The sequence below is a fragment of the Tribolium castaneum genome, chromosome 3, assembly GCF_031307605.1.
Source record: "Tribolium castaneum strain GA2 chromosome 3, icTriCast1.1, whole genome shotgun sequence".
NCBI lineage: Eukaryota > Metazoa > Arthropoda > Insecta > Coleoptera > Tenebrionidae > Tribolium > Tribolium castaneum.
This window is the reverse complement of record NC_087396.1, coordinates 24,221,137-24,248,524: the sequence shown is the minus strand read 5'-3', so window position 1 is coordinate 24,248,524 and position 27,388 is coordinate 24,221,137. Positions and strand designations below refer to the sequence as shown.

At 35.4% G+C, this 27,388-nt stretch overlaps 5 protein-coding genes across 11 annotated transcripts; 3 read left to right on the top strand and 2 right to left on the bottom strand.

Moving 5' to 3' along the window:
• Nucleotides 1–1,995: 1,995 nt before the first annotated feature.
• Nucleotides 1,996–5,200, bottom strand: eve (even skipped). Its single transcript, NM_001039449.1, is given in 3 exon segments — nucleotides 1,996–2,656; nucleotides 4,739–4,950; nucleotides 5,026–5,200. Coding segments are annotated over 3 exon segments (831 nt in total). The 5' UTR covers nucleotides 5,162–5,200; the 3' UTR covers nucleotides 1,996–2,173.
• A 2,776-nt stretch (nucleotides 5,201–7,976) lies between these two features.
• On the top strand, nucleotides 7,977–12,333 carry LOC103313508 (uncharacterized). 2 transcript variants are annotated; one of them, XM_008196950.3, is made up of 3 exons: nucleotides 7,977–8,511; nucleotides 8,556–8,917; nucleotides 10,216–12,333. In XM_008196950.3, the coding sequence occupies exons 1-3, from the start codon at nucleotides 8,027–8,029 to the stop codon at nucleotides 12,264–12,266; spliced, it is 2,898 nt and encodes a 965-aa protein (XP_008195172.3). In that variant the 5' UTR covers nucleotides 7,977–8,026; the 3' UTR covers nucleotides 12,267–12,333. The 2 variants fall into 2 exon arrangements, with proteins under 2 accessions (XP_008195172.3, XP_015836752.2); XM_015981266.2 differs by having other exon boundaries at nucleotides 8,400–8,511; nucleotides 8,594–8,917.
• A 2,444-nt stretch (nucleotides 12,334–14,777) lies between these two features.
• Nucleotides 14,778–20,354, top strand: LOC662161 (synaptic vesicle glycoprotein 2B). 6 transcript variants are annotated; one of them, XM_008196948.3, is made up of 6 exons: nucleotides 14,778–15,010; nucleotides 16,355–16,406; nucleotides 16,665–17,052; nucleotides 17,104–17,572; nucleotides 19,059–19,810; nucleotides 19,861–20,354. In XM_008196948.3, the coding sequence occupies exons 2-6, from the start codon at nucleotides 16,355–16,357 to the stop codon at nucleotides 20,039–20,041; spliced, it is 1,842 nt and encodes a 613-aa protein (XP_008195170.2). In that variant the 5' UTR covers nucleotides 14,778–15,010; the 3' UTR covers nucleotides 20,042–20,354. The 6 variants fall into 6 exon arrangements, with proteins under 6 accessions (XP_008195170.2, XP_064211830.1, XP_008195169.2 ...); XM_064355760.1 differs by having other exon boundaries at nucleotides 16,355–16,482; nucleotides 16,652–17,052; XM_008196947.3 differs by having other exon boundaries at nucleotides 14,781–15,010; nucleotides 16,355–16,482.
• A 173-nt stretch (nucleotides 20,355–20,527) lies between these two features.
• On the top strand, nucleotides 20,528–21,453 carry Dhfr (Dihydrofolate reductase). Its single transcript, XM_008196946.3, has 4 exons — nucleotides 20,528–20,739; nucleotides 20,820–21,105; nucleotides 21,154–21,263; nucleotides 21,317–21,453. The coding sequence occupies exons 1-4, from the start codon at nucleotides 20,657–20,659 to the stop codon at nucleotides 21,405–21,407; spliced, it is 570 nt and encodes a 189-aa protein (XP_008195168.1). The 5' UTR covers nucleotides 20,528–20,656; the 3' UTR covers nucleotides 21,408–21,453.
• On the bottom strand, nucleotides 21,449–27,301 carry Pdk (Pyruvate dehydrogenase kinase). The gene is made up of 6 exons (XM_968211.5): nucleotides 27,057–27,301; nucleotides 23,148–23,540; nucleotides 22,911–23,096; nucleotides 22,687–22,862; nucleotides 22,085–22,309; nucleotides 21,449–22,031 (listed from the first exon to the last, which is right to left on the bottom strand). Exons 1-6 carry the CDS (start codon nucleotides 27,157–27,159, stop codon nucleotides 21,849–21,851), a joined length of 1,266 nt encoding a protein of 421 aa, XP_973304.1. The 5' UTR covers nucleotides 27,160–27,301; the 3' UTR covers nucleotides 21,449–21,848.
• Nucleotides 27,302–27,388: the final 87 nt, after the last annotated feature.

The following is a 27,388-nucleotide window of genomic DNA, read 5'->3' as shown; positions in this document are numbered from 1 at the left end:
ATGGTTTTACAAGAGGGAATAAACCACAGTTTTGGTCAGTTTGGGGTAATTCTGTCACCATGGAACCAATCGGTTCGTTTCGCAAATTTTTTTTTACGAAACTCTGATTTTTAAACAGATGTTGGGATCTTGGGCATGTATGGATGCGTGTCGGTAATTCAGATAAATGTGTTATTATACGAGGGGTGCGCACAATGGGAAGCGTGACAAATTGTTTGTATTCCCTATCGGATTAATCCGTTGCAGTCAACATTGTAATAGATATAAGATTAGATGGGATTACCAGTTTGTTAGGCGTTCTGTTAGGCCGGATAATTCGAAATCGATAACAATTATTTCTGATATATTGCTGATTTATTAATGATAGTGATTGGGGAGGACGGACCCGGGACTTCCAAATGATTTGATAAGGCGTTATCAGGACCAAGCGTACTTTTGATCGAAATGAAGCCAAACCAACTAGGAAAAAATACCAAGTGATTTTACCAACAATGAGTGATTATTTGATATTTAAATTGTTTATAGCTTGGGATCTTCCATTGTATTATTTAAATCTTGCTAACGATTATTGTATCGTTTTGGGAAATTTATGTCTTCATTTTCAGCGTCGCATGTAAAGAACAATTAAGATAAAACCGACTCAAGCCGTATAATTAATAATCCATTTGGAAAGAATTCCACAACAAAGTAATGATGGTGCTAATTACGCGATTTATTGCTTTCGCGAACATCACTGGCAATAAATAAATGCTGAGATGTGCGCTCCTGAAAGCTAACACTACTGTTCTTCTGAAAAGCTAACCACAACGAATTAGCCATTGTTCAGTTCAAGTTAAAATCCTTCATTTATCTTTGGACACAAAACACGAGTCGACATTGCTTCCAAACCTGTCAAAGTTTGGTCACTTTTGAATGGGCACAATAGAAACGTCTGTGTTTGTGTTTATGTATTGCTTTCCTGCTTTTTAATTATTAATACACAAATATTTATAAAAATAAACATTTTTTCCAAAGTAATCATCTGGTGGTGTACGTGCTTAGATAGTTAATAATATTCCGGTTCAATGAACGTTTTGGCAACTATTTATTGGCCCCAATAAAATTTAATTTGGACGTTCATCCATGGCCTAGCTACCGACCCTTTGGCTGTGAGACGAACCTCAAAAGCACCGATGTTTGGAAAAAGGATGCACCCTACAGTTTTCGGTATCGTTTAGTGATTCTTGGTTATAGCCATAATGTCAGGTAGATTTTGTTGATTAGTTTATGAGTGGGTTGAGTTGGTTTATTAGAAAATTGGAGACACTATTGCAAGTTTCCAGAGAAAATTTCCAAGTTGGGGCCTATTTACAAAATTGCGGAACTTTGACTAAAAAAAAATATTTTAGAAAATTTTTGAAAAAAAATATAAACAAAGATCTGAATCTTCACTTATTTTATCACATGACAAAAGATTTCAATGTTTTTTACACGAAGTTAACTTTTCATTACGTTTTTTGTGTCTGTATTATTCAATGTTACCAACTTTTTCGTGATTACATTTTTTCTCGAGAATTGTGAAAAATTTGTTTGTCATTTGTTCGTAAAGTTGAGACAATTTTTCCATTTTTTATGTTATAGTAGCATGTCTTTTATTCAAAAACATAATTATTCATCAAAAATTCGTCAAAGAATACCCAAAAAATCACGTTTAAAAACGTAATTAATAATAATTATTCTTTAAAATATCTTTAATATTAATCCAAAAAAGTGTTTAAATGGGATTTCTTTCGTAAAAATACCAGAATTTAATTTTCAAGTCAGTTCAATTTTAAATCTGAATGAATTCCTTTTTAAATAATTAAAAAAAAACGAGACAAATAGTCTTGTCTCTTGCTGCCACTGAATTTACCAGTGAGTAGAATCTGCATCTCTAGAACTTGACTTTTATTCAATTCAATGCAAGCTCTAAGTATTATTTCATTTGTCTGGATAATGGAAAATAAAATGCCAGAATATCGAAAAAACGCTTATATTTCAGTAATGCCTTAATGTTAAAATAAATAAATTTCAGTTCACAAACAATAAAGTCTTCGTAACAATTAACTAATGTATATACAACACTTAATCTAGAAATAGTACACGTAAAAATACAAAGCAACCATGCACAAATATTTACACAATTCACAAAACTTTACGCTTCCGACTTATACGGTTTGAACAACTTGGGCTGCTGTGGCAGTTTGGTTTGCCCTTCCGCCGCCAACTTCTCCGTGGTGATCAAAAGCGGCTCATGCACCGGACTTAGACTAACGTCCGACTGAACCGGCGAACTCCTCGGCGACGATTTGGTCGGAACCTCAAACTTGCCTTGATACGGAAAATCCAAGCCCAGATTAAGCGGTAACTGGGTTTGTGTAACCGGCGGATTTAAATTCAAACCCGGATTTTGCAAGGGAATCCCCGCTGGAGGCACCCCAAAGTTGGGGTAGGGGTGGTACCTGGCGTAGTGGTGCGTGTAGACCGGCGGCGGCGGCGGGTAGTGCAGGGGCAGGCTGGTGGCGGCGGCGTGGAAAATGGAGGCGGCGAAAGCCGGGTCTGTGTAGACGGCGGCGTAAGGCCAGGCAATGGCCATTCTTTGGCGTTTGTCTTTCATGCGGCGGTTTTGGAACCAAACCTGGAAGGAAGAAGGAATATTGTTAATTCGTTGAACAAAGAAGTGTAGTGATCGGGGACGGTTAGCACGTCGTAAAATGTATGATTCGAGCTTATCTGGCCATTAGGCTACCAGAGTTGGAGGCTGAAGAGAGGCTGCTATAAGGAGCATATTAGCATAAAAGCGGTGCCACTTGGCGATGCGGTACTTTTCATCTCTTAAAAGCTGTATTAGCGTTTTATTTGAGCGGGCAATGTGTTAATTGGTCGCCATAGGCGGCGTAATTGCTTAGACTAACGGAAAAACACCTTGATGCGAGCGCAATGCCGAAAAAACAATTTTCCAACAACAATATCAAGCATTTTTTACTATTCACTGGATAATCACACATGCGTTATTTACATAAGTTTGAAATGAATTTCTAAAACTTTGTCGTTTTCGAAATATTTAGGGTTTTTTAAAAATTTTTCAATTTTGTAAAAAACTTACAAAAAATGACACTCGTACTAACCGGGCCGCATAGCATAAGTCCGAGAAAAAACATAAGCTTCAACAAAGAGATTACTTAAAAAAAACGTCTAACTAGTTAATGAACTAGCCAATTACCGATTATCGAAAAAAATTGTGGCTGCGGTTATAGGGGTGTCATTCTTTTTGTTCGTGACTGTACGCAAACTGAGCTATTGTCAGTTCAGATGACAATGGTAATATATGCACTGTCGAAGTAATTCTATATAGGCAAACCTTCTTAAAATTAATTATAGTATTAAAAGCAGGACAAATTTAAAACAAAAAATTTTTGAAATTTTGAACGTCAAAAAAGTAAATATCTCCCGACGATTGTAAGTGCTTTCATTGATTGATCTATTTTATTATTTTGCTGTACAAATAATATAAAATACAGCAGAAATTTTTGTGCAGCTACAATTTTTTTTTTAAGTGGACTGAGATTGAATAGATAATATAGCAAATAAATTTCTCAATTTTAACAAAAACTTACTGTAAGTTGAAAACAATTAAACTTAAGTATACAGGAAATGTTAATACATTTTGATGCAAAATTAAGTTTTATTATTAGTGAAATAAAAATTAGTGGGTTTTATTCCCAAAAAAATGTGTTATTTATATTTGAATTTTGTAAAGTTAACTTTAAAAATTTAAGGTTTGCTATCCAAATTTTTAAAATCCAAAAATAGTAAAAGAAGGACCTAAGATTGCAACGTAAAATGCACAAAAAACGATTTTAAAATCTCTAAAGTGGCAAGGTTACTGATTTTGTTATTGAAAAATGCTAATTCAAAAATTTTCAAAAACCCTAAATAATTCGGTATTGGTTAAATTTCGCTGTAATATAGGACTTTGAAACAATTCAATTTTGTTCCTTGCAGTCGCTCTAATCGAGTTCCACTGGATAAATAAAGATAAAATTATTGAAGCATTTTATAAAAAAAATAATAAAACAATAAAAATGCACTTGCGTACGTTATAACTGAGTTGTAAAAAAATACAAAAAAGTAAGTATTAAAAGAGGAGTACAATTTTGTAAACTGTAGTCTCATTCTACAACAAAAATACGTAAAAATGGTGCCACGTCCAAAATTACGTTTATTTAAATTTTTATTTAATTAATGTCAATTTTTTGGGATAAAACATATTTTTACACAAACCAATGTTAAAGCATCTTTTGCATTAGAATACAAATAAATTTTTTGTAACAATTTAATATTAATTGTGTATTTATTTTAATTATTACAAGAAAGAAAGAGAAAAAATAAAGAAAGAAAGAAAATAAGGTATAGAACTAATTATAACTAGTGTAATAATTACTTCTATTTTAATATTTTTAATTGCGAAAAATTTTAATAAAACAAAGTTTAAAAAACCCGACACACCAACCCTTTATTTAAAAACACTACGCGTTTCAACCACAAAGTGGTCATCCTCAGGTGAGAATATAAAAATTTTGAAAAAAATCACAAACACAAAGAGAAAACATTACGGATTTACCTAATAATAGTGACTTCTGAGTGAAAAAATCCGAATTGAATGTTTCGTTTTTTAAAGACAAATTTAAAGCTTATGATAAAAGTTACAAGCTCCTACCTTGATGGTGCTTTCTGGGAGATTGAGTTGTGCGGCGAGCTCGCACCTCCTGGGCCTGGACACATAATTCTCCTTGAAGAACTCCTTCTCCAGCCTCGCCAGCTGCTCCCTGGTGAAGGCCGTCCTATACCTCCTGATATTCTGATCGTTGACATTAACCGAGGAAGTGGTGGAAGTGTTCAACTTGTCGGAAGGAGTAGGACTTGAGCAATCTGGAAGTGTGCGGAAGAAGAACACTTTAAAGTCTAGACCCCATCAAGTGGTGCCGGCGTCGGACTTCCGCTTACCTTTCGTGTACTGCTGGTTGGGCGACTGCGGCGGAGTGGCCCCATGATGGATGTTGTAGTGCGGCGGAATGACGTCGAGAACAACGGGGACGTTGTTGTTTTGCTCTTGGTTGAACATCTTGTCGTAGAAATGCATAACACTCACTGATAACTGCACCGGAGGTGGACAGGGAATGGGTATTTCGGTGTGCCCATGAGTTGTTTTATCCGGGCTTTGATGGGCGGAGCTGTTCTGAAATTTGGTTGGCTGGGGCACGTTAGTGCAAGCCCCGCCTGGAGTGTCTTGTGCGGTGCTGGGTTTGGGGTTAGAGTCGTGTGAAGCGATCCTTATTGACTGTAAGTACATGTCGGAACGGATTAGGGCGGATGTATACGGACTATTAGCGCTTCAACCCTTAATAAGGGCGAGCTGCGCCGCGCCGCTATATCTACTTACTTATCTGATATTGATTGTATTTTTATGCTCCTATAAAGATGCTTTAGTAGTTTAATTTTATGTTGCCGAGATTGCTTGATTCAAAATGGAATTTCGCGAGATGCAATTTCGGGCTTCAGGTACAGCCGTTATTTGCATTTTTGGGACCAAGGGTCGATAACTCTTCAATTGGAAGAGCAATAAAGGGGTCGAATTGTAAAATTATATTGTGGTGATGGCAAGGGGGTTTCAAAGGAATACGACGAAGATTGACAATAATTTGCCTCCAACAACTCGCCTGCAAATAATTGGCTTTTATAATCCAATTTTTCATCCGCCTCGCAATTTAACAACACAAGTTATTCAAAGTTTTTCTCTATCTAATGCAATGATTTCACAATTTTCTTAAAAGCTTTAAATTAGGCACAGAAAAATAACAATTTTTAACTTAATTCTTGAAATAAATTCCAACATTTTTTGTAAAAATTCAATTTAACAAATAATGCACATTTTGGTTTTGGTGGAATTAGTAAAAATTCGCTAAATTCGATCAGAAAATCTGTAATTTAAATGGAAAAAAAGGATTACAATCATATATTGCATTCTTTGTGCGTGTTTCTGTAAATTTTTCAACCAAACACTAACTAAAATGAAGCTATTTTTGCATTTTCCCAGCAAATTATGCATATTTTTATGTTAAAAACGCGCTTTTTTCGCGAAATTTTGATAAAACAAGCGAGAGTAGTTTGCCGCTTTTGCACTTTATTTATTGGCGCGGTTTTTTTTTATCCAAAAATGCATTTATTTCGCATAAATTCGTTAAAAATAAGCTCAAAAATTTGTCGTAAAATGGAACTATTTTTGCTTTTTTCTGCGTCTGTTATCTAAATACACACCTATTTTGCATATAAAAATTAAAAAAAAATAGACGAATTGAGTAGAAAATGGTGTTACACATTTGAGCAAAATGTGAAATGACTCAATTACTCAAATGAAATAATTATTTTAAAAACTTCGATCAGAAATTCTCCAACTCTTTAATATTTATTTGAGTGTGGAAAAATGCGCAAGTTTCCTAACAGAGTTTTTTCATTCACGACGTGTTTTTATCTAAGCTTCACTTTCACTTTTCCTCCTTTGTTAATGTCTTCTTTTTATAAATCAAAAAGTGCTTTTCATACCAGGCGAGTTTAGTAAAAGTATATTTTTACTAGAATATTATGTCAAAAAGTAAAAATGACACAAAATTATATTGTATATTTGTATAGGTACTTTTTTCCATACATGTGATTTATTTTTTAATTTTTCTACAATTTTGTATAATCCGTATAATAACTTATTTATTACTGTTAAATCAATACCAAAATTTTCATTTCTTATGTCATTTTTTAAGGATCTTTGTTTTACTTGTAGACACTAGAAATCATAAAATTTCGATTAATTGCTAATATTTTTATAGTATTTTCTATTTTATTGATATACAGGGTGACAGTAGTTGTCAAAGTAATAACTGTTTCATTAATATCTATTAACTGCATAACACAATTATGTGTTCTATCAAAAGACAAAATAAACATGATTATAATTTATTTATTATATTCCCTATCTAACTAAAAACGTTCTAATTTTTTGAAGGGGTGAACAAAGAAGAGATGACTATCTAAATTTTCCAAAATTTGTAATTGAGTTTGTATAGGAAAATTATGTGAAACACCCCATATATTAATATTTTTTATTAATTAATTGTTATAAGGAAAAGTAGAAAAATTCTGACAAAATTGACCTGCATAAAAAAAATATAAAGTATACCTACTTATGTAGGTAATAGAAGTAGCTGATATTTCTCTGCGCCTATTAGTATTTGGGACATTTATAACAGACCCACCCTGTTCAGAGAAATAAATTCTTGTGGGTATTTCTTCACGTACTTAATGAATTGTTATGGTTTGTTTTTTAGTTTATATTTTTTTATTGTTTATTATTATTATTATATGCTAATTAGTTTCATCTTAAGAAAGGGCTAAAATTAAAAGTATTTCTTGGCACAAATCAACTCGTACTCATTAGGCAGTGGCTACAAAATAAAAAACTCGTATTTCTAATTTATTATTATTATTTATCTGGCAGTAATCCAAGATACTTCGGAGCATAATAATTATTACACTTACTTAAAAAAAAGTGCACAGCTTTATTTTTGTTTTCCAGTTTTCAAAAACGTGTCTAGAATAACTTTTCCATTATTTAATAGAAACTCGTAATTGTTATTCCTTGCAAAGCAATGTCTCCATCAACCAAAAGTGGTTTAATTACAAATTTAAAGTGGTTTTCGGCACATGTAATGCCTATAACAAGCCTCTAATGTCAGGTAGTCGTTTCTGGTGCCACTCTGCCGAAAGTAAACAGTATTAATTTGCCGACACAGTGGCTAATAGGCTTGTTATAAATAGTTTGACGAAATGTTAATGCCGGCGGAAGTTGGAAGCGTCTAAGCTGATCGCCCCTCATAATTGAATCTCTGATTTTTACATTGTATGTAATTTGGTGACAATTAGCATGACGTCTTTTTGACAATTTCCATTTTACCAAATGCATTATTTCATCTTGATTATTTCCATTCTACATGGTGTGAGTTCACTCGAACGCGTCAGCACCAATTTACGTAAAAAACTCGACGCCGAAGAACAAAACGCCATATGTTGCATGCACCACATGGATTGCTGTAGAAGAGAGACACAGAAGCCGACAAGTTTTGAGGTCAAATCTATGATGACCGAATGTCCGAACCAAAACTGTCTTAACTGGTCAAATGCCCATCAAGTCATCGTCCAACGCAACAAAACCACGCCTGAAAAGTTAACCGACTGCAAGCAAAAGCTACTCCTCACTATCAAAGTCACCAACGAAGGTATTCCCAGCGATAAGAGCGAGTATGTCATTATCGACCACATCACCGACCCCACAACTTTGCAAAAAGTGCGCATTTTGAACCCTTACGCTATCAGGATCAGGCAGCAGCCAATGCTGCAAGCGTACCAACTTAAATTCGAGCGAGCTGTAAACGGGGAAGCCAAGTGAGTATTTACTGCGTTTTGTGACAAATAATTATTGAAATAAGGGAGCAAGTCTTTAATAAACACACTCGTAACTACCGAGGCTGTGACACTTCCTACGAAAGCCCCACCTGCGGTCTAGTTCAGCACGAAGGCAAAATGGTTCCGTACAGCACGGGATTTTGTTGCTCTTGTGATGCTGAAAAAAATCGCCAGTTGGAGGAGCATGGGAGTCATGTGCCCTTAGTTCAATGGCCTCTCCGTGATGGTGTACCTGACTATCGTAAAAATCGTCCCGAAGAAAATGATTATGAACATTATAAACATTATGGATTTATAAGGCCCGATGGTAAAATGGTTTATGGACGGCCTCAAAAGCGTGCCGACAAAAGTGTGAATTACCAACAATTTACTGAGTTAAAGGATGGTAAATATCCGTAATTTCTTTCGGCAACAAACCGGGAGGGCAACACACCCTTGAGGAAAAGCTCGATTTACGTTTACCACAAACAAATCTCAAACGGTTGTGACGACTGCAAGGGAAACACATGATATGTTAATTTGAACACTTTTGGAAAAGTTAAGCGGTCATAAATACAGACCAAAAATATGGTTTAGACAATTAGAAACTTATTGGTTTAAAATTTAAGCAAAAATCCGGCGTAAACTTATAATTATTTGTAAAAAAAACGTCTTCAGTTAGTCAGTCTGGCAGTTTTTATTTAATAATTTTAATAATTATTATAGGCCTTTTTTGTTGAATAAAAACTACTAATTGAAGAGATTTTCTTGGCGACACAGAAATCACAAGTTTGTATTTTTCGGTACCTATTTTTTATTTGACCAAACTTATTTTTTATTAAAAATAAAAAAAGTCTCATTTATCTAAAAATACCGAGTGTTACGTCTAGTGTGTAAACTTGGCTAGTTTGTAACTAGCCAAACCATTGAAACAACGTAGTTTCAACTAAAATAGCGGCTAGTTTACAAACTAGCCAAAAATCTGGAATAATATGATGAAAAGTAGAATAGAAATTTGTATTTGCATTTTAACCATTTTAAGTCCAAGTTGGATGGTTTACAAACTAGCTCAAACAACCAGTGTTATAAACCTAACTCAAAAATAAAAAGATTTCATAATCTCATTTTTTTTTCTAAGTTAGTTATCAAGTTGATTAGTTCGTCAATTAGCTAAATAAAGCACTGAATATTTTTTACGATAAAGTATTCTCACTTGTACCAATTCTCACAAATAATAATAATACTAATAATAATAATAATAATAATAATAATAATAATAATAATAATAATAATAATAATAATAATAATAATAATAATAATAAAATATTATAATTGCACTCCGAAATATGTCGTTGTTTTTTTTTCTTTAAATGATCATTCTTCAGTTGTTTTAGTTGCTTCTTTAATTGTAAATTATTATTTTTCAATTGCAAATTATCATTTTTCAATTGTAAATTATTATGTCGGATGTTTACTTTTGGGAAAACACTAAATTTGTAGGATTCTGCCTTGATTTTTAAGACGCCAAATGTTCTGGTCAAGGAGTAACAATTTATGTTCTACTAAAAGCTCATATGTACTTCCATTTTTTAGATGATAAAAATATCCAAATAATATAAAAGTTGAAGTAAAAAACTTATTCTATAAACAAATCAAGAGATTAAACCTACACGTAGAGTTAAATTTAAGTAAATAATCCTTTAGGTAAGATTCGTCAGCGCCGCGGCGGCCAAACCTGCGACGACGCCGACCTGAACATCCCCGAATCCTTCCGTGAGAGCACCCATTGCCTCACCTTCTCTAACATGTGGTACTCCGTCTACCAAATCTCAAAGCCGGAAATCATCCACAAACTGCGAATCCAAATCTTCCAAAAATACGAAGACTGCCACGGAAACACCCATTGGATGGACATAACGCAAGGAAAAACCATAGAACTCGGCACTCAAACCCCGCTCTACGTCGAGAAAGACATCATTGCCAAATACTGCTCCGAAGACATTGATTTCCAAGACCAAGCACTTGATTACAAAAACTTGAAGCTACTGATACCCGAACGCCGAGTCGTCGATCCTGAACAGTTCATGCTCTTACCGAAAAATAGTGTTTCGGATGGTCGGACGTGCGATACAGCTGGGGTGGGATATGAGGCGTTTTTCAAACAGCGGAAACGTTGTGCCCAACCACAGGGTTCCTGTTTGGGGAACCAACCAAATCAGCTGCATGAGAGCGATACCGAAGCTGTGAAACAGGGACGTGTGGGGCAGTATTTTTTAAAGTTTTACGGGACTTTGGCCGAGGATCCCGTAGGTTATAACTCGTCTGGACACATTCAATACTTGAAAATGGTTTATACCAAGAGACATGTGAGCACGTTGAGTTTCGAATTGAATGCTGATTTGGTTACGTTGTTGAAACCTAACTCTTTTGCCACAATCACTGAAGCTTACACCGATGCCACTGATCCGTCCAAGGCCAAAATTATCGTCAAAGTGACAAATTCTGGTCTTTTGTACGGCGTTTTCTATGTGAGAATGAGTGGTTGTCCCTTGGAAGTTGCCGCAACTTTTAACAACATTGCCTCCAAGTCTGTGCTAATTCCGCCTCAACACCAACACATTTTCAACTTGTTAGTGGAATATCCGCTCCCAATGAAGGAATTTTACTGCTCAATTCATGTCCACAACATCAACCAGGAGCTAATAGCAGTTCGGCAAGTCCGGATTGTGACGTACGATCGTTGCATTTGTATCTGGCATTGTGAGTGCGCTTGTTACGTGGCTGATAAAGGTCTCAAGTGCCTGCCAATGACTCTGGATAACTATCACGCTGCTGGTTTTCAAGGCGGTTTCCCTACAGAGACGCACTTTGTTGAAACCTCATATCTGGACGAGATGTTGGCAATGATGTTCAACATGTTCTTCTTCCTGGTGTTGACTCTCCTAGCTATGGGTCTGGTTAAGGCACTTTTAGGGCTGTGTTCCCAAGAAATCAGTCTTTGGGGACTGGATACTATCCTCGGGACTGAATCTAGCGTTAAAAATTGCGGTGACAAAAAGTGTGAATATAAAAATAACAGTGGGATTTCACTAGCGGGACAGTTTTGCTTGAACGTGATGTTCTTCTTCTTGTATCCCCTAGCACTGTTCAATCTGTGTATCCGACATTACTGTTTCTCGGCTTATACTATCGAAGACGATGAGTGTTCGTGTGAGGAGAGATGGGTTAATTACGAGTGCGATGATGAAGTTTGCCGGGCAAAAAGCACCAAAAGTTCGATAAACACCGACCAGAAAAGTAACGGGGAGAAGTCAAGTGAGGGCCAACCAAGCAGAAGTAACGAAGATACGGCGAAAGAAATTTCAAGTGAGGATAAAGACTTGCCACCAAGCGGAAGCAAGGAAGAGAAGAGTAACGAAGACGAGGGAAAGGACGTTTCGAGTGATGATAAACCAGAGGCAAGGCCAAGCAAAGGCAAGAAACAGATTCCTGAAGATTCAACGAGTGAAGAAGCAAATGCAAAACCACGTAAAGGGAAAAAACCATTAAGTGGGGAAGACACAGCAAGTGATGAAAATACGAGACCGAGAAAAGGCAAAAAACAGAAAGATATTGACGAAGTTGAAGATGAGGGGAAGCCAGACCGAAGACCACGACGAAATAAGGGTAAAAGTAGCGGAGAATCAGCAGATGAAAGTTCAGGAGAGGAGAAGACAGGAGCAAGAAGGCCAAAAAAAGGGAGAGGAAGGCGTTAATTTACTCCCAACTGTGACCATATCTCTATAAATTCTGTACAATTTATAATAAACTCTTATTTTTTAATTTTGTGTTATTTCTCAACCACTTTTTTCCATTTTAACGAAGGAACAAATATTTAAAAGTATTTTTTTATAGAAACTTAGTACCAGTCAAACTGAATTAAAACCACATTTTTAAAGTTTGAAACACGAGCAGGAAAAAGAAATACAAACTGATGACGGACGGGACACAAAAAAAAACGTTGAACAATCTTTGTAAAATTCTGTTAATTTAAAAGGCACTAACTTCAACAACTATTTTTGAAGTAAAAGGTGGTTGTTTACACATGACGGACGGGACAAAAAAATCTTGTGTAAAAATAGCATTAAAAAAACTATGTAGACAAGTTTTAATTATTAAAGACTTTAATAACTATATTAAAAAATTCTTGATTTTGTTTAACAACGTAAAAAATAAAAACATCTTATGTTTGCGATAACGGACGGGACAGCAAAAGTTATAAAGAAAGAAAAGCAATATTCCTAATCAACAGAGACTGGATTTAAAGAATCTTTTTAAACATCCCCCAGTGGTGTTAATAATATAAATTATTAAATAATAAAAATTTAAAGCCTAGTTTACATTAATACATGTTCTGACGACTTAACTAAGTAATTAGACTTTGTTTTTGACTTTGAAAGTCATGACTCAATAAAAATAAACTCAAAAGAGGTGGGTGGACGTTTCGCTCATCTCACATTTATGATTTATTCATAAGCTATTAGCAGGTAAATTATTAGCAAGAGCGGAAACAATGCGCCCATTATGTTTTGTAAAAACTTCCTTCACATGTTGTGTTCACGCAACCGCTTTATCTCTCCTCCCACACCGCACTGCTAATGACTCCCATTACAAATGGCCTTTCAATAAGCCAGCTTCCGCCTTGAAATCCGTATTCTCCGGTGTAAGATGTGTTGTTATCGACCCAACTCCTACTAGCATCACCGCCATTCAGTATCCTGGGACCCAATGAAACGCGAATAACGATAGCGCGAGAAACCGAGCGAAGCCATCATTGCCAAATAAGATTTTTCCAGCATAGAGAGTTTGTTTAAACAATAAATATTAACTGAGTCACACGAGAATTAATTTCGAGTGAAGAGAAATGTTGAAATTTGTCCCCAATCTCGCCAAATAAAAATCCAATTTAGCTAAACGACAAAACAAGCTAAAACCTTCCGCTATAAAGTCATAATAAACACACATCTAAAAACAACCCCCTAAATAAAGGAGATAAAATCACGCAAGCGTTCCCCTTGTTTTGACTACCGTTTATAATTCCTCACACACTAAAAAATGTACTTCAGCTCGAGTCACTTAAACGCTTGGAAATGATCTCGACCCTCTGGCAATTTAATCCGTGGGTGTGGAAAAGACCGATTAATCCGAAAGTGCTACCTGATTGATTTTTTCCGGCCCGAAGGACCCATGTGTGCTGGATAATTTTTATCAATTAAATTCCGGGATGACAAATTGTTTATTTTTTGTCGTGCAGGGATTTACACTTTTATTGGGGTTTATTCCCTGATGTGCTATTAGAACGTGCGACCCCTGTTTATAGGGTTGAAGCCTCATTGGATTTTATAAACACGATTATTATCTCCGAGGATTTTTCACAACTAATTAAAAAAACACACACGAAAAAATAAAAAACTTGTTCTTATTGTTGGAATATTTTTGATCTGAAAGTTTGATTACGGTGTAAACCGTGCTTAGAGGATGCCTAGATTATACTCAATAATTAAACAATTATGCAACGTTTACTTGTCTCAGGGGAGGGAAGCAGAAAATTGCCTTGGGCTGCGCAATAACAGCAGCTTATTCCCTTATGATATTAATAACGAGCAGCCGAGCTGTGCTGGATAATACACAAGCCAAAGGAAAGAATCGATGAGGACGAGAGCGCTCTCTAGTGGAAAAGGAACAAAGAGCTTTGAGTCGAAAGCTCAAAGCTCGCCCAAGAGCTTTGAGTAAATTCCTGTAACAGGAACTCTAAATGAAAACTGTAAAGAAACTATTTCTAGCAGAGATAAATAAATGGCAAAACTAATAAAAAAAATCTACTTTTTTAATTAATTGTTTACTTCTTTAACTAAAACTCTCAACGCATAAAGATCCAAAAAAAATCTAGAAACGAACAGAAAAACATTAATAATACACAGCCAAAAAAGTAAAATGCAAAAAAAATATTACAATATCTTTCTAGTCTTTTTGTAAAAGCTACAATTACCCGCAATAAACAATAAACCGTGGACAAGAAAAATAATTTTTCCTTTAATACACTGAATAAATTCATGTCAAGCACGCAATTTTATAATTTTTCCATCAACCTTGAAACGTTAGACCTTCAGCCCTTTGAACTTCAGCGAGTCGTGTTTTTCCGTATGACCTCCCTTTGCTTAAAGTTGCTTTTTTCAGGTTGAAACTAAAGGTTACGTAGGTAATAAAAGCGCCCCTTTGCTGTTGCGCAGAAGGGCCGTTATTGTAATAAAATGCAGCAAAGGGTGCGTGTGGTCGATTCGATCTGGACGTGTCGTTTAAACAATCAACAAAGGTACAGTGTAAAGGGTGCATTACGTGAGCTTTTGCATTATTGATCGCGGGAAGAGAGGCTTGAATCGATATTGTGTCCAGTAGCGTGACACTCGTAGCTTTTGCAATAACAACTATCCTTTATACTGGTTTACTGAACCTACCACAGGTGAGTTTTATGTGGATATGACTTGACTTTTTGATTAGTGTTGATTAGAGTGGATTGTTGTTTCGGTTCCGCTTGAATTGGGTTTGGTTAAAAAGCTTTTTACTAATGAAACAATTAGAACAACAACGAAATGCTCGCAAGTTGTTGGGTAAAGTTTGTCTAATCGAGCAATGCAGACAATTTCAGTTTATTTTGGCGTGCCTCCTATTTGTAAACTGTGTGCTATGTTTGGTCGAAGCTACAACTGAATTATGGTTAATTGTTGAGTGGTTAAAACGTTCCAATTAGTGGGTGTTGATTTAATTTAATGAATTTCTAAATGATGTAGAATGTTCAAACTCTAAAGAGTTTAAATGAACACAAATTATGTATTACTCGATTGATTTTTTTGGTTCTACTCGAAAAGGTCATATTTTTATCACTAAAGAGTTTTTATTTTACATTTAAATCAACCAATTTGCCTTGTAATTGGAATTACCTTTTTCCATTATGCAGACGAAGCCTTATTACACACATATCGTGTCAGCGTCAAATTGAGGAACTTTTATTGTAATGAATTTCTCATTTTAATTACGAAAACGTCTATTCATTATATAAAAAAACAATTTCATTATACTTGAATCACTCTAATCGATTCTATTTTTAATAATACGGATTTGTTATTATAAAATTACCTCAAATTATTTCAATAAACACAACTTCTTTTTTGTAAATGGCAAACAAGATAAAATTACATAAAACAAGTAAACAAATGCAAAAGTTAATATAACTGGTAATTAAATAGTTATCAATTATTACTTTTGCGCGAAAATTAATCAAAAACGTAAAAAAAGTAAAAAAGCCGTTTGTAAATAATTTAGTTGTATCAAGAGGTAGATTAATTCAAAATATTTTTTAATACCGGCGCATCCACCATTTTCATTCCTGCACTGAAACCTTAAAAAAGTTCAGAAATAATGCAATGGTAAGCTTAATTTAGTAGTTTTTGTGTAAAAATGTTTGAAAATGTGCAAATTAGAGGATAGTTTGGAAATGTTTTATTATTTTTGATATTTGGTAATTTTTTAGAAAATTCATAATAAAATTCGGTAAATTGTTTAAAAATAGCTCAATTTTATGATTTTAATTTTAGAAGTAAATTAAAATATAGCGCTTTTCGAAGATTTTTTATTCAGTTAGGTGAATGAAAAATGGTCTCCTGGCCCCAATTTTCCTGATGAGCAACTTGCGAATATTTCTCTATAATTTATGAGTTGATGCTCTAATCAATAGGTAACGGAATCGATTGCTTTGTAATTACTTCACATACAATTTTTTATCCATCTGATTGATCGTCCGTTTCAGATGGTTGATGAGCGTGGTAATGACGAAAGCATAAACCGGCGCACAACAGGGGGTAAGGATGTGTGAGGAATCCGCATGCTTGGTACCTCCGTTGGAACAGAATCAAAATGGGCCAAACGAATCCCGACGTATGTGTCCTTACATACTCCCAATTTTTACCCACTTGTTTTAAGCATGCAAGCATGAATAAAGTAGAAACAGTCGATTAATAATTAACTCGTTCCGCGCTATTCCTTTATTATTAACCACCTCTGAACTTGTTTGTTTACAAACACGACAATAAATTATTCAGCCCAGAATACGTTTACAGTGTCATCAGGAAGCACCGCAGGCACAAGCCACAACGGTGAAGCCCTGGTTGGCTTCCATGAAGACGCCTTATCTCAAGCAGCTGTGGGCAAAGCCCAGCTCCTCCTAGCCCTAGTTTTAGGGCTTGGCCTTGCTGCCGACTGCTCGGAACTTACAATTCTGGGCTACATACTCCCAGCTGCTGAACTCCAACTGTGTATAGACGAACACAAGAAGGGATGGCTTGTCTCCATCACGCTTTTAGCCCTTGCTGGAGGTTCCCTTGCGTGGGGAATCCTGGGAGATCATTTAGGCCGTCGAAGGGCCCTAATCAGTGCCCTTTCTGTTGCTGCCCTTTTCTCAGCGGTCGCAACAGTGATGCCAACGTATGGAACCTTCATGACAGCGAGGTAAATGCTGATTATCGTTATTAATATTATTGTTAATTTAATTTCTTTCAGGTTTTGTTCGGGATTAGGGGTGGCAGGAGCGTTTCCTTTAACTTTTAGTTATTTGTCTGAAACTTGTTCGCGTGCTACGAGGACGAGGTACACAGGACTGTTGTATTCGTTTTGGCCTTTGGGGGCTATTTTTACGTCTTTGATTGCCCATCTAACTATGCCCACTAGTGGGGCTGAGATAGTTGAGGATAACAGGGAACATTGGAGTTCGTGGCACCGTTTTCTCATTTTGAGTATTCTTCCGACTGTTGGCTGTATTGTTGGGTTGATTTGGGCGTCTGAGTCGCCAAGGTACCTTCTGGAAGCTTCACGAGAAGTCGAAGCTTTGGCTGTGTACCAGAGACTTCACAGGTTGAATAAGGCAAGGACTCAGTATGGGTTAACTGAACTGGAATTGCCAGGAAGGAGTGCATACAGGGAAAGACCCATGAGTCCATCAAGAAATCTTTTTGGGCATGGTTTGGAGTCTGTAAGTACCGTCACATCAACAAAAAAAATCGTTATTTTAAGTAAATCGTCTAGTACTTAATTCTTCGAGCAAAACGGTTTGTTCCAGTGAATTCTACGGCTCATTGTGCATATTATACAAATTTTCTTTTAACAATAATTTATTTAAAAACATGTTTAAAAAATTTATATTAATAAAAAATGGTGGATGCGCCGGGTTATTTATTAAAAATTCATAACTCAAAAACTAAAAGTCACAGGGTAAAACGGTTCGTTCCACTGAATTCTGCAGCTCATTTTGCGTATTGTACCAGCTTGTTGTCACAATAGCTCATTTGATAACAATTTTAAAAATTATTGTAAATTAAAAAATGGTGGATGCGCCGGCGTATTAAATTCCTAACTCAAAAACTAAAAGTCGCAGAGCAAAACGGTTTGTTCGAGTGAATTCTGCGACTCATTTTGCGTATTGTACTAGCTTTTTGTCACAATAGCTCATTTGATAACAATTTTAAAAATTATTGTAAATTAAAAAATGGTGGATGCGCCAGCTTATTTAAATTCCTAACTCAAAAACTAAAAGTCCCAAAGCAAAACGGTTTGTTCCAGTGAATTCTGCGACTCATTCTGCGTATTGTACTAGCTTTTTGTCACAATAGCTCATTTGATAACAATTTTAAAAATTATTGTAAATTAAAAAATGGTGGATGCGCCGACTTACTTAAATTTCTAACTCAAAAACTAAAAGTCGCAGAGCAAAACGGTTTATTCCAGTAAATTCTGTGGCCCATTTTGCGTATTAGACCAACTTTTTGTAACAAGAGCTCATTTGATAACAATTTTAAAAATTATTGTAAATTAAAAAATGGTGGATGCGCTGACTTATTTAAATTCCTAACTCAAAAACTAAAAGTCGCAGAGCAAAACGGTTTATTCCAGTAAATTCTGCGGCCCATTTTGCGTATTAGACCAACTTTTTGTCACAATAGCTCATTTGATAACAATTTTAAAAATTATTGTAAATTAAAAATGGTGGATGCGCCGACTAATTTAAATTCCTAACTCAAAAACTAAAAGTCGCAGAGCAAAACGGTTTGTTCCAGTAAATTCTGCGGCCCATTTTGCGTATTAGACCAACTTTTTGTAACAAGAGCTCATTTGATAACAATTTTAAAAATTATTGTAAATTAAAAAATGGTGGATGCGCCGACTTATTTAAATTCCTAACTCAAAAACTAAAAGTCGCAGAGCAAAACGGTTTATTCTAGTAAATTCTGCGGCCCATTTTGCGTATTAGACCAACTTTTTGTAACAATAGCTCATTTGAAAACAATTTTAAAAATTATTGTATATTAAAAAATGGTGGATGCGCCGACATATTTAAATTTCTAACTCAAAAACTAAAAGTCGCAGAGCAAAACAGTTTGTTCCAGTGAATTCTGCGGCTCATTTTGCGTTTATAAACACTTAAGTATGATACATTTTAAATAGTTTTAATTTTTCTCCAGTTTCGAGAAGCTTTCCAACGCATCTCTTCTCCAACACACTTCCGCACAACTCTGCTTCTGGCAGCCTTGCACCTCATCGTAGGTTTCACCTACATGGGAATATCAAACTTTTCGACGTCCATGATTAAGCAAATTAAAGATCAAGAGTATTTTTCGGAGCGAAATTATATATTTGATAAGAATATCACCGGAGTGATTTTCAACACAACTTTAGAAAATGTTGAATACAAAAACACTCTTTTTAAAAATGTGACTTTCAAACATATCAACTTGAACCACGTAGAATTCTTGAACTGTACTATTGACGAAGCCGAATTTATTAACGTAAAGTCGTCCATCACCTACTTCAGAAACACGACCATTAAGGATTCGAGGTTTGTGGACACTGACCTCACCCATCACCATTTCCTCAACTGTACGTTGAGTAACAACACCTTCATGTCTTTGATATCTGATTGTATCGTCGATTTTGATTATAATATCTATTTGGATGATTTGTACGAGGACACAATAGCATGGGCTGGTTCCATGTTCCCGGCTTTACTTTTCATGGGTTTTATTCTGGAGACTGCATCAAGACCACCCATCATTTTTACCACCATGGGGACCGCTAGCATCACCTGCATTGGCATTTTCTTCTGGACGAATACTTTCGTTGTGACACTTATTGAACTAACAGTCAAAATTATGCTGATGTGTGCCGTAAATGCCGTTAACATGGTGGTAGTCGAAGGATACCCTTGTCATTTAAGGTATAGTACAAAAACCGATAAATGGGTACAGTTTAACAATTTTTTTCCAGATGTACCGCCCATGGTATGATGCGCAGTTTATTCCACCTAGCGTCCCTTTGTGCCATCCCCATCTATGGTATGTTTGGTCACACAATGTTAATGTTCCCCGCTGTGATCACCATTTCTTTGACTTTTGGGGCCGCTTTGTTGTCTTTGAAGATACAAGACAACAGTAAAGTTCTCTTGTAATATTTTATCTGTTTGTAGATTGTGTCTGTGATATTATTTTTAAAACGATAATCACCTTGTCATTCAACTGTTAGATGAGATAGATGCGTCAATTATAAGCTTTTATTTTCCAAAATTTCATAAAGTTCAAGCTATTGCATATCAATTCATGTATGCCTCATGCATAGGAAACAAGTCAAATTACAATTCTTGGAACCTTTTACATATTGAAGGATTGATAGGTCGTATAATATTGTCCTCATGGTTAGTGAAGAGATCGATATTGTAATTTATTTTTTATTGTTGAACAAATAAATCCCGCTTAAAAATTAAACGTGTTATTCTTTTCTCCATTTACTTAAGAAGAAAATTCGGTTATAAGGTATTTAAGGCCAAAACACTTGTATACACATATTTTTTTGGTGACGTTTTGTCGCTATTATAAACAAATTTTTCATTTTTAAATTCCCGGCAACCAGTAAAACAACTATTTGGCATGCGCATTGTACCCTTTTCAAATTTTCAACAGCTGATTATTTTGTTTGCGGTTCTTATCGCATTTAAAGTTGTTTATCCCTTGATAAATCCTAGTGTCTTGAACACCTTTTTGTAATAATTGGTTAATTTGCCCCAAAAATGGTAATAAAATTCGACTTAATTGCTGCGGCATGTGAAAACATGGGTATTGGTAAAAACAACGATCTTCCTTGGCGCCTCAAGTGAGTAAAAAAATGAGAAAAATTCTTAATTACTTTGTTTACTGAACATGAGATAGCAAATATTACGTTTGATGTTTAAGGTCCGAATTGGCTTTTTTTTCCCAAATGACCACACAGACTAGTGACGAATCTAAAAAAAATGTTGTCCTCATGGGGCGCAAAACTTGGGATTCCATTCCTCCGAAATTTAAACCATTGCATCAAAGATTCAATTTTATTATGTCACGTGCGGGTGTTAATCTTGAGGGTTATAAAGATTGTTTCAGTTTCAAGAGTTTGGACGAAGTTATAAGTAAGCTTCAAGATGAAAAGTTTCAACAACTGTATGAAAATGTGTGGGTAATTGGGGGAAGTTACATTTACGAGGTTATTTTTTTTATTCTTTCTATTTGAAAATTTAAATTCGTCTTTTAGGCAACCATGGCCTCCAAATACTTCCATCGCTTGTATTTAACTAAAGTACTCAAAACTTTTGATTGTGATACTTTTTTTCCGAAAATTCGGGACGATTTAATCGAAGTTAGGTATTTGTATAATAAAACAAACATTACTTCGGGCAATAATTTATTTGTTTCAGGGACCCGAGAGTTCCTGAGGGAGTTCAGGAGGAGAATGGGATTCAGTTTGTGTACCACGTGTACCAAAATCCTGACTTTAATAAGCTTTAAGTCGTACTTACTGCCGATATTTTTTCAATAAAAGAGTAATCAAAAAGTAACTTATTTATTTAACCACCTTCATTTTCGAAATCAAAATAGCGAAATCAACTTCAGTCATAAATATAATACATAATTTAAAAATAATTTGTTTCAGTATATAGTTATATACATTTTTACAAACTTAATAAAATTTCTAGTTTATTTACATGATATTTTGAGACTCAGCGGTCTGTAATAAAATATAACCTAACATTAGATAACAGCTCAAGTTACTTTTCTCCATTACATGGGAACTCAATACATCACAACATTCATGCAATACGTGCTTTACAAGCATCCTAATTTAGCAACAAACGACTAATTCTCACAGTCTAAATTGCAACAAATTTATCACACATGCATTTTAACCTTAAACTCAACCTAAAACTAACTAAAAAATTACTCCTCTAGCTATATAGCCCCTGTCATTGATTCCTGCGGCAGTTGGTGTTTCTTATAGTGCGTGCTGATTGTCCTCTGACTCACATTAGCAGCCTGATTGGACCAATCACCAGTTTGTACCATCGTTCGATAAAACTTCGATGTGGTTTTATTGAAGATTGGAAGCAATTCATTTGCTTCATTCGACAAAGCCTAGAAAAAACTTAGTTATGCGAAACTCCAAACTTATTTATTTAATATATTACTTTGAGATAGATAACAGCATCGGTCCCATCGCCTTCACACGACATCAAAACTAGGTCTCCGTGGAAATACCGAGCATATAATCTAGAAATGGGCAAACCGTACCCATAACCCGCCAATGGGACTGTGTGAGCGTCCGATTTGCTGGGCTGGGGGGCTGTCGAGTACATGTATTTGAACAGGTGCTCCGTGGTGGAACGGGCGATGCCCCCGCCTCGGTCAGACATCTGCGGCAACAGCACTGAGCGTCAAAAACACAGCCAAAATTCTGACTTTTTGCCCAAAAAATTGGCAATTTTTTAGGGTTTCAATTTAGCCCAAAATTGAAAAGAGAGCACGACATTCGCGAGGTTTTTCAAAGTTTTTATTCGAGCACTTGATTTTCCAAAAATCCGCACAAAAGATAGACTGAGAGCGCACAATATAAAAAATGTTTTGACTTGATATTTCTCGACCATTTATCACAACAATCGCTCGATTTTCGAAATATGTGCTGTTAAATTTTAATTCGCGCACTCGTAGTTCATTTCTCATCGTTTTTCTCGGTTAAAATTGCTCAGAATCGCCGACAAAAAGCGTTTGAAAAAATAGTTGAAACTCAAACCTTGAGCGAGATGTCTTCCTTCCCCTTGGCTATGGTGACCGTGATTGGAGGATACTTGTCATTGGACACGTGATACTCCATAACCGCTCTCATTGCATTCTTGAACAGCTCGAACAGCATGTGGTAAAGATGTGAGGGGACATAGACTATATTAATTCGTCCTTCTTGTTGCAATTCTGCAAGCAATAATTTAAACACCTTCAAGAGGTCGCAGTTAACCTTACCATTATGTTGCGATTGGTTGATGATTAAGTCAGGCGAAGCTAAGTAATATTGATCACACAGAAAGCGTGCGTTTTCGTAGGCGTCTTTAATAACGCTTACGATATCACACTGTGGATCGATACAGCCAATGTATTTGCTTTGGTTGGGTCCTGGTGCATTCTCCAATTGTCCCCCAAATAAAAGTGCTTAAATTCAAACAATCAAACTAGATTTATTTAAACACCTGATCGCCTTACTGTGCTGATTGATCAACATTCGAATCGATATCCTCGACATATAGAACCGGTCCAAGAAATACTGAATGCTGTGCTCGGTTTGATGGTCAACATCGTGCGATTCCTTCAATTCGAGGACTCCCTGAGCCATCGTTTCGACAACGTCGGCATGCCGATTACGGATTTTCACTAAACTATCACAGAAGTAGTTGAGGGTATCGTGGTTGATTTCCTTCTTTTCGAACTCGATGATTTCCTGGAAACTGCGGATGTACCAATCGTTGACGGCGACCACTGACGGCATTCTCAGGAGATTTTCAGGCAGAAGGGCGATCTCTTTCATGATGTTGGCCAAACGCACCGGCAGTTCCTTCCGTAGGAAAATGAACGATTTTTGCTCGGAGGCATTCAAGCCTGGAAAAATAATTTGGCTGTGAAATTATTTCGTCCAAATGAACTAGTTTTAAACACCTGCTGAAAATAATTTGGCAGAGGGCCCCGATTTTTTTAACGGAATTTATCTCAAGGAGACACAAGGAGCCTTCGGAGAAGCTTGTGCCTTTAGATAAAGATTCACACAATTTTGTTGTGCTCGTAAATTAACCTTGACGAAATATTTCTAGTTCCTGGATATCTCATGCCAGAAATAATTAACAGGTCGTTGCCTTCCGATTTAATTCTCATTTTGGCACAAATTTTATTACGCATTTTTGTGATACAAATAAAACCGGATATTCGGAAAAATTAACCGATAAACATTATCGTGTGCCTGTAATAATAACTAGCGTTTCGATAAAACACGAAAAACCCATTTCCAATTTTTATGCAAAAATTAGATTTCTAGTTAAACTGGTTTGAATATTACTCAGCAAAATCCTGAATTTAGGTGTTTACTAATTAAAGACACCAGCAGTTGATTTTTTTTTAACAGAAACATGAAAATACAACAAAACTTGCTTGTTATATTTGCTTAATCTAAGCATAAACTTACGCTAAAACCTTAATTAAGTGGGGCGATTTTTTAGTACTTTGATCGGACGTGCCTCCAAATATTTGGCCGAAGCCACCAAAACCTTTGCACTTGTGACGTGTAATTTACGTTTTAATCTATTAATAGGTCAGTTAAGGTAAAAAGCTTGAGTGAAGCTCCGTGACCGATTACGCAAATAAATAGTTCATTCATGCGAATCCACAATTTCGTATGCACAAAAAACATTGAATTATGGACATACAAGGTTATGGTCAATGCTAATAACTTTTTACAGGTCGATTTAATTTTTATTGAGGTATTGGAAATGCTCCAAAAATGCACGTAACCATCGCGTCGAAAAAGTCTAGAAGTTGAAAAGCGGAAGAAATGAGGCCAAATTAATGAAACGTTTTAATAAACACAATAAAAAGTATAGACAATGCTTACAACAATTTTCCGCTACATAACAGAATGTTAATCCGTACTAATATGGTTTCAGAGGTTTTCTAGAAGGTTTAAATAAAACGTTGTGTCATTTTATAAGGCGGTATTTTTCACGACAAATGACTAAAACAAAACACGACATGATTATCGTTATCAGCTTTAAAACGTTGAAATAAAAAAACAATGCAATAACAAGGCCAAAGTACAACACATGACGGGATCTCCTCCGGCTCAGTGTTTATTTCTGCTCGCGGTCGCTTACGTTTGAGTGCAAAGTCCATTGCTATTTGTTGACTGAGTTTAATGTTGTCTGTTTCTAAGGTCCCCCTCACCTACAGAGGATGACTGGTTTGTTGTTATGCAAAAAACGACTTTGAGCTGAATTAAACAGTAATAAAATGACATGCTACAAACTCATCCAGTTTATTCTGGATTATTTTTTTCACATGGCGAAAATATGACAAGTTGATCGCATTTATGACATTATTATTTAATTGAAACCTATCGAATCGATAACTTATTTATCTATTTATCGTACTTTCAAGTCAAGTGTTTGTTACGCCTCATTATTAGTGAAAATGTTTGTTTATGATATTGATGCGTTATCACCTAGACGTAATTAATAAATCACCTCAGACCGTTTGATTTTTTCTAATGAAACTAGAACACACAAATTCTTCAACCCTCTAAGGAATAAAAAATGGTGGAGGCGCCGGTTTACAATTGAGCCGTTACTTAAAAGTAATTCTTCAAAGTTTAAGCAACTTTCTTTTGTAACACACAACAAAACACGTCAAAGGTCAATACGCAAAGTGAAACAACACCTTATGAATAAAATATTTGCTAAAATTGGCAAAATTTGACGTTGAACGAGAAAATGGCGTGCATAATTATCATAATTTACAATAACAGTTTTATCTTAACCAACATTCTTATCACATTTAGGATGTTTAGAGCCTCTAGACAATGAGTTAAAATAATATTTGTTCCTCTCGCGGTAGAGATTAAATATTTACAAAATACACTTCTACGAAACAAGATATTCTAGAACAAATAACACTTAGCGTCAACATAAACAAATTGATTATTTTCCCTACGTTTTTTTACTTTCCTATTTCAGTTAGGTTAACATGGTGTAAACTATTTTCCAAACATTTGTTGACTATAAGAAATAAAACCCACATTTTTTGGTGACCTGCTATTTAAGTCAACATAATTAATATCTGATTTATTTATTCATTTTGTCTGATGAAATCGTTGGCGCACATCGGCGATAAGTCCAAAAATATTATGTTTATGCTTGTCAATAGAAAATGACTCAATTTCAACTGTAGTGATAGTAGGAGTTCTAGAAACTCTCAAACTTTACTATAGGATTCCGAACAATGTCCAATTACTCCTATCAAGCGTTATCTCTTACTCTTATCTCTTTCTTTGCATCAGTTAAAAAGACAAATAAAATTGATAGTATAGACGCAAACATTAAGCTACATTTGAAAAGTTGTCCAGGAATTATTACGTCCGAAAATATTTACACACGTAAAGAAATAAAGGATGAATTGTAATTTTATTGATCAGCTGACAATGATTCCTCCTTATCAATGTGGTTTACACAACAGTTCGCTAAAGGTCATACATCGTTCTACATAAAAATAAAAAAAAAATTCTTTTATTCCTTAAATAGTACTGTAGTCTTGTTTTGTCAGAAAGAAATTAGTATAAAAAATGACTGTTGGTATGATTACAAACAACATGAAATAAACTTGTATTTGGCTTCAAACAGGTCGTAACTACCACAACATGTTGCTTCTTGTGGTATACAGAATTACTCAACATACCTATTTATAAATAAAACAATAGCCAATACGCAGTAAAGTTCACTTTGTTAGAATGCAATTCTTTTTTATTACTTTAAGGTACTTAGGTACTCTTTGACTGGAAACTATAAATGATTTGACATTTTCTCTCAAGTTGTTTTATGGTATTACAAAAGCAGTCACCTTGCCATTACTTTTTTAATATTTACGAATAATTTACGATAGTTTTTGTAGTATTCATGAATATAGTTATGTTTAATTAGGATAATAACTGCAATAATTGTTGGTTGAGGAATTAAAACCAATTATTCTTATAAAAAAAAGTACAGAAAATACACCCTTATCATTTTTTAACGATTTCTGGCGTTTTTGCAGCAGGAGAAATGCCCTTGATTGCAGGATCATTGACCGCATCCGCAGCCTACTTAGCAAAAAACACTCGGCTCTTGAAGCTCTTCGTTTACGTTTAAAACGAATAAAAATCCAGAAATAAAAGGGAAATGAACACGTGCTACGCCCCCGCCCACACTTCCCACCGGAAAATTGACAGAAAATTGATTTTCCTGCCAGCCTCAATATGACAGTCCCTACCCCACTTTGAACAAACGAAAATCGAACCCACCTAACCTTAAACAACTACAACTAGTTTAAAAATGGGGCATTTAAAATAAACCCTGCTCCCTAAGCTGGAAAACTTACCGAAATCTATAAATTTCTTTATGGATAAGGGTGACGGGTTGAATTGGGAGTAGAAATCCAGCATTTTTGCAATGCTTTGACATGCCTTCGCTGTCAGTCTCATTGTCGCTTCGAACTCGTGTGATTTTATTCCAAGTTGTCTCACAACACTCGAACCACAGTACTATCTCATAACAAAACTGAAATGACCTTGCCGGCGCGATATTTTATATACCGTTCACAAGTTTAGTTTGAGAGCTTTCTTGAAATTTGCAATTTTTGACACGAGCGCCATCTTATTGGCTGGTCTAAAGGCACGAAACCACAAGTGGCGAACTAATTTATTAGCCCAT